The sequence below is a fragment of the Mesoplodon mirus genome (genome assembly GCF_964341445.2).
Source record: "Mesoplodon mirus genome assembly, chromosome: 8".
NCBI lineage: Eukaryota > Metazoa > Chordata > Mammalia > Artiodactyla > Ziphiidae > Mesoplodon > Mesoplodon mirus.
Window position 1 is genome coordinate 74,382,810 of NC_138984.1, and position 14,489 is coordinate 74,397,298.

Consider the following 14,489-nt stretch of genomic DNA (forward strand, 5'->3'; position numbering starts at 1 on the left):
GAAATAGCAGCAGCAGCTAACTAATCTTGAATGGCAAAGCATTTTGCGCACAAATGTACTTACTTTTTCACCAGTGTGTATGAATTACAGTGCTCAGTGTTGCTGGAGAATTCCTTTTCTTCTGAGGCAAGGGATTGTTTTCCAAGCAATTTCCTTGAAAGGTTACTAAACTGTAAATATTGTTGCAGAGAATACAGGGGAGAAATGACTTGATGGAAACAGGTTCTCCTTTAATGTGCACTGACCAGTTTACCCTCTCTGCCATCCTATTTATAGCCTCTGGACCTGGCCTGGGGCCAACTGCAGAGAAGACGTGCCATCCGTCCTTAATCATGTTTATGTAGCTGAAGTAGAAAGTAATCACTGCCTTCTCTTTTCTACCCAAAAATATCTGCCAGATGGTGGCTTGAGGTTTTCAGGCTTTGGGATTTCTTTTTAAATCAGTCATCCTAGCTTATCTTTCTCCCAAACTGGTTTTCTCTTAACTGGCATCACAGATTTAATCTCCAGTTGGAAAGAAAACATTTAATCTATTAGTTTATCTTTTGGAAACATCTTTTTTTTAGGCAACAGTAACATCTGAGAGTTGAACTCTGTTTTATATTACTTATTACCTTGTTTTATTTCCTAGTTTGCAGCGTACATCCGAGCAGCTGTCCGCAAAGAAAAAGGGCTCCCCATCCTTGTAGAACTTCTGAGAATGGACAATGATAGAGTTGTTTCTTCTGTAGCGACTGCCTTGAGGAATATGGCCCTAGATGTCCGCAACAAGGAGCTCATAGGTATGTTGTGGTGACCAGGTGAGCTATAAAGAGAGAAACAGCGTTTATAAAACTCTTCTTTTGATTTATAAAAAGATGACATTTAAAATGATTAGCAACTCAGTCCTAGTCCCTGGTGTCTTGGCATATTTGGTACCCATGTGTCTGTCCTTTCTGACCATTCCTTTTCAGCAAGAGCAAGCTCATTCATTAAACACTGGATCAGGAAGGTAAATTTTCAGAAGAGCTAGCAATTTCAGTCATACATTATAAAACTGCTTGGTAGATTTGGTGTATCTATTTCCCCAGAGAGTCATTTCTTGAACAATCAAAAAGTTTCATTCTCCCTTTTCTGATTTTTGAGACATATCTGCTAATTCTCCAACACTACTGTGTTCTAAATTAAAAAAAAGAAATCACATGAATGTTTTATAGCTTTTCCCTCTCACATCTGTGTAAGTGCTCGCCTTAAAACAGAGGCACTGTTCCAAGGCCTGACCCCAGGGCAGGGTCAGGATGAGGATAAGGCAAGTGAGGCACACAGGGTGCAAAATTTTAGGAGGCATTCACCCTTGGGTCCATCCAAATGTCGGGCTGGCGCTTGCATGAACTTGAGAATGAGTGCCTCTTCAAAGTTGTGCACCACGGCAGCTTAGCTTGCTTGCCTCCAGAGCATGGCCACATCCCAAGGAGAGTGTGGGGAAAAGAAAAGATCAGAGACCCTCCAGTGGACCTCAGGTTAAACCCTGGATGTGCTGCTCACTGGCTGTATAATGTGGAGTGTCCTTCATGGAGCCCATGTGGGCTCCATTCCTTCATCTGAATTGAAAACTCTCCCTTGGTTCCCATCTCTAAAAGGGAGCTGCCCATGCCTGTCCTCCTCACCATGGGCTTGCTGTGAAAATGCCCCTTGTAAACCCCCCAGCTCCACGCCAGTCCTACTGACGATGACAGGCCAGGGGAGAAGGAGGGAAAATTTGACAAGATCTTATGTGGATTAGTGAATATATATTGAACTCATATTAAAATACACCTGCCATGATAGAGCAAGACAAAGGTGGAGAGAGAAAAGGAACAAGGACAACAGTGTTCACCTCAGAGAGTGTCTATGAGGGGTCACCATGGCCCCTCACACAGTGCCTGGTAGACGTGCTATTTTAAATTATTGCCTGGATTAACCTGCTCTTAAAACATTATTTCTTTGGGCCAAATTGTACCCCCCAGAGAGGAGAGGAGCCCCTTCCATGCCCTGTTCATAGTCCAGCTCATGTCTGATTCCAATAGATGTGTTATAGCTCCTAGATTCCACATTTCCTTGAGAGAAATCCTTTAGGTCCCTAAAAAGATATTTTTTAAGTTATTTCTGTTACATCTATATTATTTGAACTTCTTCTAAGAAGCCCATATAGTTTGGGAGTTCTTAATGCTAAAAAACAGTGTTGGCCACACACACCTTGTGGCCTGTCATTCCACAAATGGGAGGAGAGAGATGGGAGAGCAGAGGGTGCACAGCCAGCTCCGTGAGTGCTAAGACCTTGGGGAAGAACGAATGTATATCAAGGGGCCTCGCCTTCTCTCGGTGCATCCCTGTGTTTTCTGTGAATGTCCTCACCCCCTTTTAAACTTTCACGCGTGTTTTCTCTCTCCACTGATGAGCATTATTTTACCCAGCTGGAGTACTCTTGAGCTGTTTCAGGAGTCACTTTTTCTTGTTTCCCCATGAAGATCCCTTCCTTCCTGTGTGGTCTGAGCCCCTCCCATATTCAGTATTTGACTCTGATTTACCCAGCACTTCTGTTCCTAAGAACCATGCCCTTCTCTGACCTCTTCACTCTCTCCTCACATCCATCACCAGCACTAGCCACGGACTTTCTCTCCAGAGCTGTTTTTCATGAGGAAACAAAGTTTTGTCAGTTCACAAAAGTTGCTGCATACTCAACTGAGTCTGACCAGGCCAGCTGTCTGGGCTGCAGGCTCTGAAGGGACCACTAGGGTCACTCACAGACCGAGTGACTGGCCTTCTCCCAAGCCTCCAGAGTGCAATTTAAAATTGTGCCGTAGCAAAGTGACGAATTACATGTCATGGACCTTTTGGTCATTCGTGAGTATTCAGAATCACCAGTGCTAACTTATCATCTGTTCTTAAAAACAACATTTATCTTCTGGCTTACAGTGTCATCACTGCTTTTCCACTCTTCCTAACAATGTTCTCTGTGAGTTATGCCCGAGTCTTCACTTTGATGTGCTGTAAATTATGCGGCATGTACTCAGGCCCTATCTTCTCCTGCTTACATTGTAATATAAATAGGTCTTCAATAAAAAACCCATTTAGCATCCACTCAGTTATTAGCATAGGGAGAAAAGCTAAGAAAATATTTACTTGAGCTTTAGTTAATTTCTTTGGTCTGCAGTACAGTTATTCTAGTTTGTCAGTCAGTAATTGAAATGGAAAAAGCTTGAGATAATCTCTTTTTGGAGAAGAGTAAGGGGAATTGAGGATCTGTACGGAAATGCCTCAGTAGCGAAGGGACACCTCAGCCTTGTCCTGTCGGGAACTTTATTATTGCATTACTCCTGGGACGTAACATACCCATAATCTTCATACCAGAATTATACTTCTATCTTCTTTAAAAGAAACGAGCATGTTGTTACTGATGTCAGACCAACTGATATAAACCCTCAACTTGATAAAAATGTGGGATGAATTGGGAGATTGGGATTGACATATATATATACCAATATGTATAAAATAGATAACTAATAAGAATCTGCTGTATAAAAAATAAGATAAAATTCAAAAATTTGGGGGAAAAAAGTGTGTAACTGTACCCAGTTCACATGTTGAAATCTAGAAAGATTTCATGAAAAGTATTGTTTGGCAGCCTTACTTGGTCCAGCTTAAAACTTATTCAAAGAAAAGTTTTTAAAAGCTTTAAGAGGAAGTTGTAATTCCTACATGATGCATAGGAACTGAATGGAGAATAAAATTTACTATCATAATTCCTTTATTCTTGCTGTTAATGAAAATAGTGGAACTAAAGCAACTTGATTGTTATACCCAGTTTTATACATTGATTTACATTTTCTTTCAGCAATTTGCAGTAAGGTTTTATAAACCAGTCATTTCCTCGAGTGGCATGGCCATAGATGTTAACCTGCCCCATACAGTTAAAATGTTTGTCATTTCCTTCTTTACCGTGGATTTTTTCTTTCCTGTTATTGTCTCTTTTGAGGTTTTGTTTTCAAGAGACTGCACAGTCACAACCTTTCAATGACAACAATAACAAAAACCAGATCCCTTCCAAAAGTGGAATGAGCTCTCTTTTGCCTCGGGCAGGTAAATACGCCATGCGAGACCTGGTCAACAGGCTCCCGGGCGGCGCCAGCCCCAGCGTGCTGTCGGATGAGACCGTGGCAGCCATCTGCTGTGCCCTGCATGAGGTCACCAGCAAGAACATGGAGAATGCCAAGGCCCTGGCTGACTCGGGGGGCATAGAAAAGCTGGTGAACATAACCAAGGGCAGAGGAGACAGGCAAGTCTGCTGCAAGGAGACGCCAGCGCCAGGCCCTCGTTCCTGTGACAAGGGCCTTGGTTGAGGATACATTGCTTATTGGGAAGGATTTATTTGTGCACTTCTCACGTGCCAATAAGCTAAGTGGTTTCCGGCAGTTAAAACCTGTTTTTTGCTCGGAGAGGTATCTGTGGTCATGTGGCCCCTTTTCTGCTCTTTATTTTCTTGGAGCATCCCTCACCCCTACCGTCGTTCCTGTCCCTAAAGCTACATTTGGCCGTTCTGCCTCCTGGAAGAATCAGACATTTCATGAGGAGGAAAACCTGGGCCCCATCTCCCTTGGACCTTTGGCTCTGTTCCAGGCTCCAGGGCCTGTTCTGCAAGAACATCTTCTTAAATCCTCAGTTCTGGGATTATTTCCTCCCAGAAGGTCCTAAAATCACCACATGCAGCTGAGCCAGAGCCTGCTGTGTGGCCTCAGGATGTGCCCTGGGCTTGGATCATACCTCGCTGTGGGTGACACCCAAGTGCTGAAGCAGCAGAAGCAGGGATTAGAGGATTGGTGGCAAAAATTGAAGGTTTCTTGTCACGGAGCTATAGCGGTGACTGTGAATTTGCCTTAGTATCAGATCAGAGAATCCTTCAAGGAAGCGGGAAGTGTAGGGCTGCTTGTCCCTTTCTCGACACAACAGGACAGTAGCCTCCGGATCAGTAGTAAAATGGCCCGCCCGTCTCCCCACTCTCCTCCTGCACACGGCAGTGGCTTCCCCGGGGTTATTTACGACCCCCTCTGGCATCTGACAGCCCCCAGAGCGGGCACCTTGTCTTTTCATTCACTGCTGCATCCTCGGTATCTAGAACAAAGACTGGCCCATACTAGTAAACATTTATTAATTGGCTGAGTGTCAGTACTAGAACTCACACTATGTATACTTTTTTTTTTTTTTTTTTTTTGCGGTACGCAGGCCTCTCACTGTTGTGGCCTCTCCCGTTGCAGAGCACAGGCTCCGGACGCGCAGGCTCAGCGGCCACGGCTCACAGGCCCAGCCGCTCCGCAGCATGTGGGATCTTCCCGGACCGGGGCACGAACCCGCGTCCCCTGCATCGGCAGGCAGACTCTCAACCACTGCGCCACCAGGGAAGCCCCTATGTATACTTTTGAAGAATAATGTAGCAAATCATATTCTCACCCCACAGAAACCACAGCTACCAACATTATTCATATTTCCTTTCAGTCCTTTTCTCTTAGGTGTCTTTTTTTATCTCATTAGTAATAAGTGCACACACACTCATTTTTATTTCAAAGGAAACGAAATATTACAGATAAAGCTAAGGCCCTGTTCCACTAACTCCCCCTCCAGCTCACTTCCCCTCTCCTGTAAGAGTAACCAAAATCACATTTAGTGCTCCTAAAATTTTGTGAGATAGCCTTTATTTGTGAAAGGCATAAGAACAGGCTGCAGAGATGCTGAACCAGTGCCAAAATCTTTGTATACTGAAAAAAAAAGTCTAATTTTTTTTTTTTTCAAAACAAGAGATTCAGAAAACCTGGATCAAATCAAGCTTTCTGAACATATACTTACTTTCCTTTTGATTCACTCACCAAGCTTCTGTCTCTTGCCCACCTGCCACGTGCTACAGCAGTGAGCAGTTCACACCTGCCCGCAGGTAGCTTACATTCCGTGGGTGGAACAGACAAGGTACCAGTGGAATGAGCAGCGCCTGCGGATGGTGCTGAGTAAAGGGCAAATAATAAAATCGGGGACAGTGATAGGGCATGCCAGGGTGAGGAGGGGTGTCGCAATTTCAGACACACTGATCGGGAAGGCCTCAGGGAGAGGGGAGGTAATAACTGACCTTATTTTCCAAATCAAACACTAGAGCACACAGACACATCTGTTTACAAAGAGGCACAAATGACAAGAAGGCAGTAAACATGTTTTATATGAAGGCCTAATAATGGGGGGGAGGATAACTTAAGTTAACTTGGGAGGGTCCTCAGACACTTGAGATGTGTGGTCATGGTCAGAAGTCGTGGGCTCATCCCGACCACAGAGCCAAGTGCCTGTGAGCCTCTCTTTGGTCCTTGCCACCTCTGACCAGCCCTGAACTTGACTGACTCCCAGGTACACCTGATTCCTTGGTGGTGGTTTCTAGCAGCAGCCTCCTTGCCCCCTGCTCCCTGGAGTGATGGCCTCTTGGCCATTGCTTTGCTGCCAGAGTCTCTTCAAGTGGAGCCGCCCACATTCATTAACATCCCCACTCTCTCCCTAGATCATCTCTGAAAGTGGTGAAGGCAGCAGCCCAGGTCTTGAATACACTATGGCAATATCGGGACCTCCGGAGCATTTATAAAAAGGTAACTTACAAGAATAGCTCTGGCATAATTAGCATTCATCACAGCACACGGTCGTAATCATTTATTGTAATGAAATGTCATTATCCACTTTGAGAGGTTTCTTTTTCTCTTTTAACTCCACAGGATGGGTGGAATCAGAACCATTTTATTACACCTGTGTCAACATTAGAGCGAGACCGATTCAAATCACACCCTTCGTTGTCTACCACCAACCAACAGATGTCACCTGTCATTCAGTCAGGTCAGTGGGTAAACTCCCCTTCTTGGTGAGAGCATTTGTGTGACAGAACATTGTTTCCCATCCGGAGATCGAACGTACGCTGATTAAGCCTGTCACCTCCAAACACTGAGGAAAGGAGAGTTTGCTCTTCAGGCTGAAAGCCTTCTTTGGGAATTACATGCTATTGTATACAGCAGACCCACTCTCCTCCTTCTGCTTTAAAAGTTTTATGTAAGTTTACACCAACTATGGCGCATAAAAGTATCCCGGGGTCCTCAATAGCATCTGTTCCCCCTAAGATTCTGCTTCACTAGGTTTGCAAAGGGGCCTGGGAACCTGCATTTAATACGCTGGCCCGGTGACGCGGATACAGGGGAGTAGAGGAACACACTTTGAGAACCACTAGGTTGTGCCTGAAAATGGCTGCCCTTGCCTGCCTGCAGGCCATAAATCTGAAATCTCTTCAAAGTGATTTTTTCATTTTCTTGATGAAAACTCTTAGAAAGAATCCCTTAGACACCAGCTTTAGACCCACAGCCTGGGAGAGCCATGATCTCCACCTGTGCCTTACTCCTCACCAGTTAAAGCTTCATCCCCTGGCTGCCTTCCAGACCCCCAGCATCCATGGCTAATGGGAACAGGTCCTGCAGGTGGCTTTACAGGAATTCCCTTTGATTTGTAAGTTGGGAATCTTGACAACCACACTACCTACATATTGGTGGTGTTTAATTTGGTAGAAAGAATGTATTGAGGCTCAGACTGGGTTTGGGGGCGTTTTTTTTTGTTTTTCTGGGGGGGCGGTTTCCATGTAAGAACAGAATATTTCTACCAAGTCGATTCAGTCCTGTAAATTTAATTCTTAACTAAATGAAACAGGAAAAGTAATAAATATCTTTTTTTATTTGGCTTTAAATCTCCCATTCTGACATATAAATATTACCTGTTGTATTCAACTGTGCTCTGCTGGCAGTCTTATTTCTCATGTGGACAAATGTGACCAAAAAGACTAATATATGACTGGTGGTTCTTGTCACATAATTGGATGTCTCCGCTTGTACCAGGAATTTTTAAAAATTATCTCTGCCTACTGCATATGGTGTATATGTCTTAGTTTTTAAATTATGAGTTGTTTTCTTCAGAGACGTCTGCTTGGTTTTTGACACATCTTGCTGGGTTCCCAGGTGTAGCCTGAGGCTGTCTTGCTTTATAAAAATGCTCAGGGTTCTTTAGAGACTCAGGAAGAGGGGTGCCCGGGGAAGCAAGAGAGTTTGCTGTTTAACAAAAGGCATGTGTACAGGCAAAAGAATAATTTCAGACAAATCAGGACATAGTCACTAAGCAATGAACTTGTTTTGAGGGCCTCTTAAATATACACACTGGACAGTGCTGACGGGCCCCGTCCAAGTTCCTAGGTCCCTCTCTGGATTCCGTTTGAAGGTAGGATCTAATTCACCCTTGTTTCTCCATTTATTCTGAGGACTGATCATCCATCCCCAGCACTAGCACGGTATCTGCTTATGGGCACATCTCATATCTTGCTGATGTAATTATGGGAGGCAGGTGGCGATGGCCTCTGTCCTCCTACCTTGTAGAAAGTAGGCAGGATGAGAAGCACATAGACACTGCTCATGCATGCTCCCTGTGTGTCAGTGAAGTGACTTTCTAGGGAAAATATTTTGATGTCAGTCTTCCTCTGAAAGCATCAATGCACACAAAACCACTGGTAGCAGGGCCTGGGGCCTGCCGCTTTGAAGTGGATCCAATGAATAAGTGACCACTCTTAATTACAAGATACTTCAGTGCAAGCAAGATGGGTTTTTTAATGAGAAAAAGAAGATGTTTTCCTTCTGTGCAAAAATGTCCCAGCAGGACACCCATGGGTAGACATGTTATTATGAAATGTTTGGCTCCAGCTGTGATAAAAAAGCTGGGCCTTTGTGAGGCCGGGCTTCTCAGCACCACGAGCTTGATGAGCAGGGCTTACGGAGTTTATAAATTTCCCTGACAGCTGATCACCATAAAAAGAATTATAAATTTTATGGGCTGGGCACTCTTATTCAAACACATTTAGAGATGCAGATATTTCTGAAATCATCAGAAATCAAAACATGCCATAAAACATCTACTTACTGAAGAGCTATACATAACGGATAATAGATGGGTGTGTTACAAGTAAGTGAACTGAGATCATAAAGCAGCAAATGTAACTCTTGCATGACTGGGAAGTTACCATCACTCAGTTTCAAAGGCCCAAGCAGGTTGTTGAGACCCACCGTGTCAGTGGGGAAGCCGCATGATCCCTGCACCACGTGCTGTGGCTCTCTAGCAAGCTTGGGGGTTGACAGCGCTGATCCTCACCGTGGCCGGCCTGCAGGTCACCCTCCAGAGACCCATGGCTGGCTGCCCTACAACTCACAACCTCTAAGAGCTGACTTTAGTGCCAGCCACGTGCACTTCTAATTACTGACCTTTGTTTTTCCAGAGGGGGCTTTCTAGAGACACTGACAGCCTGATTTCTCTTTCTTTTCTCTCTCTCCCTCCTCCTCTCGCCTCTCCCTTCAGTCGGCAGTACCTCTTCCTCACCAGCACTGTTAGGAATCAGAGACCCTCGCTCTGAATACGATAGGACCCAGCCACCTATGCAGTATTACAGTAGCCAAGGGGATGCCACACATAGAGGCCTGTACCCTGGTAAGACGCCAGTCGGGTGTGTGATAGAGTATCTCGAAAAGCCGCGTGTCCCCAGGCACTTGGCCGGTGGCCTGGGAGGTAACCTCTGCCTGCAATGAGATGGTCCCCCAGCAGCAAACCATGGTCCAGTTTCTCCATCTCCTGCTTCAGGGCCTTTTCCACTTGTTTTAAGTAAAAACAAGTGATGGTAGTGGTCTGGTGACCGCAAATAAAATGAGCACTGTATCCAAACGAGAAAACATTTCTGACTCCCCTGCAGCGCAGGCCCTTTGTCCTGCCCCCTCCCCACTCCCCCGTGTGTTCCAGAACCCTGAGCTCTGTGACACTTGGCAGGCCCACATCTCCTGGACTGACTCATAAATTCAAACCTGCGGATGGAGATTAATTCCATTTACATTTTTGTGGAAAAGAGTTTGAATGAATAACAAAATATATAACGGGATTCTCCTCAGAGTGATTATTTTTTAAGAATAACAAAAATGATGTTACCCAGTATTAATATTTTTATGTCCTATTCAGAAAGCCCTGCATATAATTTACTTAAAGAAGGCCAACCTGAAGGGTTACCAAGGTTTCCTATTGTCTCCATTCTCAGCTATGTTGCAAATTAGAACTACTCTAGAGGTTTCAAATAAGGCAGTGTGAGCTACCAAAAAAGGGGGGGGGGGAAAGCCCTCCTTTCTCAACAACAACAAAAAAAAACTGTTTCTTAAAAAGAAAGAAAGAAAAACTGGTGGCAATTTAACAACTGCTGGGGGAGCAGTCTCAGTTGTGCTGTTGTCTTTAAAATTGTGATTTCACAGGACTGTTTACTAATCAACTATTGTTACTATGGCAATTAATAGCTCAGAAAATTGCAGATGCTACATTTCAAACACCGAGCTCTTTGCAGAGGAAATGCACATACCAACTGAAGTGCATTGTTGCTTCAGGTTTGCGGCAGCCTGCTTTATTTTAAAGATCGCCTCCTTAGCATGCACGCCATTCTGTATCTTCTTTGCTTGCTTCAATAAACTAATTTGCCTCAAATATGTTTCATTTTCCTCATTAAAAAAAATAAAAATCTTTGCTAGCCTTACCAATACTAGAAGGGTAACCAATGACATCATTGGGAGTCTACTATGGACTCATGAAGACAGCTATCTGATTACCAGGGTCTTTTTGTTTTGAAACATACTTAAATATGGTGGACACAAGAATGTGCCCCCAGGTGGCCGGCCTGTTAGAACACACCTGTGCCTGCTCCTTCCAGGACCTGGGATTTTGAATCAACGCTGTTCTGAGGGCATGGAGCTTGTTCCACTGTGTTTCCCTACCCCCTCATCTGACCCAGTGCTCTAGCTCAGAGCCCTGGAAAAGCCATGTTCCTTGGCTCAGGGAGCAAGTCTGCTCTTCAGAGCCAGCCAGGGAAATCTTCACAGGTGGGAAGAGCTCCCCACGGTGACCAGAGGTTGAGAAGGAACCCTTTTTGGATGAGCTCTGCATTGGCATTGCTTTTTGGTGAAACACACAGCCTCTCTTTGCCGTATTCATTAGCCCCTAAGAACCCTGGGTAAGCAGCAAGCAGGCTTGATCCAGGGCACCCAGGCTGCTGACTGGTCCGGGGCTGTGCTGGCACCGGGGAAGGCAGGGCCTGTCGGGGACACCACCAGCCCTAGAGCAGGGAGTCCACACGACCTAATGGACCAGAGTAATGAGCACTAGTTTTAATTTCGTAAAATATTTTCTTACAGGCTCCAGCAAACCTTCACCAATTTACATCAGTTCCTATTCCTCACCAGCAAGAGAACAAAATAGACGGCTACAGGTGAATTTGCAATATCATTTTTACAGAAGGCCGATTAGCAGGGATCAACACAGTAAGGGGTCCGCGCCGGTTGACTTACCTGAGCTGGGCCCACCCGGCAGGGGCCGAGGAGCTTTCCCGGGGGATCTCTGCTCCTCGGAAGCTCATCCGTGGTTTAAGCAAATCACTTCCACAATAGCCTTATGTCCTTGCATATCCGAATTGGTGCCACCATGCCACTGATGGGAACCAGCTGAGAAGTCTTTAACTCCTATTCTTTGCCCAACAATTTCTTTTTCCCACTCTTTTTTTTTTCCTGTTAATCTCTAAAACCTCTTCCATCCTGTGGGTGGGGAAAGGTTGGTAAGCACACTTCATTCTCTCTTCTCATTGTTCTTTTTTGTACATACACCTCTTTCTCCATCTTCGTGACTCCCTCCCATCCAAGCCTCCGTGGTTTGAAAACAAACACCTGAGTCCACAGCCAGATCTCTATTAGGCTCAGACGTCAGAGTGGACCCAGCCCTGCAGGGGTGAATTCCACTCTCCATCACAATGGGGACTAGTGATTGTAACGTTCAATCTCTGCATTCATGAGGGGCCTGAAGTTCATTTTGGTCCTTCCTGATGCCATGTCCACCTGGGCCATCTGATCTCTCCTCTTACCTTCCATTAACACATGAGCAACTGGGGGTTTCCCAAACAAGCCTGTATCCTGCTCTGCAGAAAAGGATGCTCTTAGACCTCCCTTCACATCATCTTTTCTCTGTAGATGGAAGAAGAAGAACCTCTCAAGTTACTCATAATCTTCTTTAGCCAGGAGAAATAGCCTCAGAATTGTAACTCTAATTAAAAAGCAGGTTTAGTTCTGAAATCCTTATAATATTAGAATGCATTTAGTTCCAGAACTTGGTGTTGATACCTATGTGATAAATATGTTACATCTTACTAAGAGGGGGATTTGGGCATGATCAGGGGGAAAGACAGACACTAGAACCATTACAGTTTTTCTCCAAACATATTTGAAGAAATTAATGTGGGGTCAGAGATAAGACAACACAAAAGAAAATGAGGGCAGGGGTGGATGATGCCCACCTGTGTTTCACCTTGCTTCCTTACAGATGGAGTTATTATTAGTCCCAGCTTGGGGAAGTCTTTTCCTTTAGAATTGTATATGCTCACGTATCTCTTCTAATTTTGCTACTCTCCTGCCCAGAGACTGCCTTATTCCTTTAGAACCACAGCAGGGTTTCCAAAGTGTGACTGTTCACCAAACTACATATTTCTTTTTTTTTTTTATAAACATCTTTACATATTTCTTTTAAAACTGAGGGATGGACTCAATCTTCATCTCTGAGGTAAACGTTTTAAAAGATGGTTGTGCAATTACACAACAATCCAAAGCCCAAAAATCCAACCTTTAACTAAGTACATGATGTGCTAACGGTTTCCCTGTGTCAAAGCAAAAATCAAGTCTATCCTTTCATTGGGCACGCCCAGGTCACAGGCTTCTCCACAGCAGAGCACTGAACTCGGCCTCTAGTAAGGAGGGAGGTATCTTGGGTTCTCCCAAGGCGCTGACTTCTAGAGGCCATAGGAAAGGACTTGAGCAAACTGCCGGCCTGCCTGTAAACATAGTGTAAAATCCTTACGGTCCACTAGTGAACATACAGTATGCACCAGAAACAACTTTCAACCATAAATTCACAAACACTGAATATTGCTTTAAAAATATGAAGCAGGAAGCCCACGTTAATTTTCCCTAAACATGTACTTCCAAAAATTGCCTTGATTTATTTGCTTTTTCATTTTGTCAACAGCATCAACAGCTGTATTATAGTCAAGATGACTCCAACAGAAAGAACTTTGATGCATACAGATTGTATTTGCAGTCTCCTCATAGCTATGAAGATCCTTATTTTGATGACCGAGTTCACTTTCCAGCTTCTACTGATTATTCAACACAGTATGGACTGAAATCGACCACAAATTATGTAGACTTTTATTCCACTAAACGACCTTCTTACAGAGCAGAACAGTACCCAGGGTCCCCAGACTCGTGGGTGTAGCATCATGATGCTCGGGAGAGGAACTCTTTCTTTCTAACCTTGTTTGGATTGAGATGAGAAGTCCGTCTTGCTGATTTGCTGATGAAATGTGAAAGTGACACGGAAGGAATGAGTGAAGAGAATTTTTTTTTTCTTTTTTGAGGAATTATCAGGGAAGTGAGGCAACCTTTGGGAGGGAGGACTTTCTAAGCTCTACTTAGGCATTAGATCTAATTACTTGTAGATTCTATAGTCTGGTGAAGGTGTGGGCGATGTGATGAGAGGTTTGAGAAATGGGTGAAAAGAGATGGGGGATGTGTAGGTCAAATCAAATTAAAGATGATTTTTTTAATGTGAATAAGTTATGTTCTGATAGTTTGTACAGAAAAAAAATAATAATAAAATGGATGCCCTTCATGTTTTATTGCTATTACTAAATGTCAAGATTGTTTGCTATTGTGTCTTGTAAATTTCTTTTGTTGGTGTAAATATGGAAATGCCACATTGGTTAAGTGCCATCATTTGTAACGCAGTGTGTCATTTGAAAAGAGATTTGAAGAAACTGACAGCTTAAAAAACAAATGGGAAACCCAAGGCAGTGTTAGCAGTTAAAAACAAACTACAACATCCTTTGTTTTCAAAATGAATAGTGTACCTTTGAAGCACAAAGTCCAGTCTGGTATAGCAGCGCCATGCCCATTCCCTTGCCTCTTTCATAGGACACTTCACTGCCATTTTCTATGCACATGAAAGAAAAATAAATGTGGAAATTTCATCCTTGGAAATTTGTTCCCTGTTCTTTTTTTTTTTTTTTCTGTGTATGACACGGAAAAGCAGATTAATAAATGCAAATCTCATTGCATGTAGGAAACAGCTTAAATATGTCGAACTATTTTGGACTTTTCCTAATTCTGTACAGTTAATACACTTTGTGAGATGGACTATACCAAAGAATGAAGCTGTGAACTTTCCTCCTCTTTACCTATCTTAGTGTTTTTACTTCTTGGGTTCTGTTTTGAATCTAATGCCCATTACCATTTTATCATGTTTTTTTTCCAGACTGCTGTATATTTAACACCACTTTTCAACGAAGAGAAATTACATCTGGCAGC

The 14,489-nt window shown here is 43.8% G+C and overlaps 1 protein-coding gene across 13 annotated transcripts in view; it reads left to right on the forward strand.

The window, feature by feature from the left end:
- Window positions 1-13,815, forward strand: part of PKP4 (plakophilin 4) — a 249,075-nt gene extending 235,260 nt beyond the window's left edge. For 9 of the 13 annotated variants that reach the window (XM_082630307.1, XM_082630309.1, XM_082630310.1 and 6 more), the window contains 7 exons: window positions 632-782; window positions 4,099-4,294; window positions 6,548-6,632; window positions 6,756-6,873; window positions 9,415-9,543; window positions 11,277-11,350; window positions 13,150-13,815. In XM_082630307.1, the coding sequence (XP_082486433.1) occupies window positions 632-782; window positions 4,099-4,294; window positions 6,548-6,632; window positions 6,756-6,873; window positions 9,415-9,543; window positions 11,277-11,350; window positions 13,150-13,398 (1,002 nt within the window). In that variant the 3' untranslated portion in view covers window positions 13,399-13,815. The remainder of the gene's footprint in view (window positions 1-631; window positions 783-4,098; window positions 4,295-6,547; window positions 6,633-6,755; window positions 6,874-9,414; window positions 9,544-11,276; window positions 11,351-13,149) is intronic. The other 4 variants (XM_082630302.1, XM_082630312.1, XM_082630313.1 and 1 more) reach the window with 2 other exon arrangements.
- Window positions 13,816-14,489: the final 674 nt, after the last annotated feature.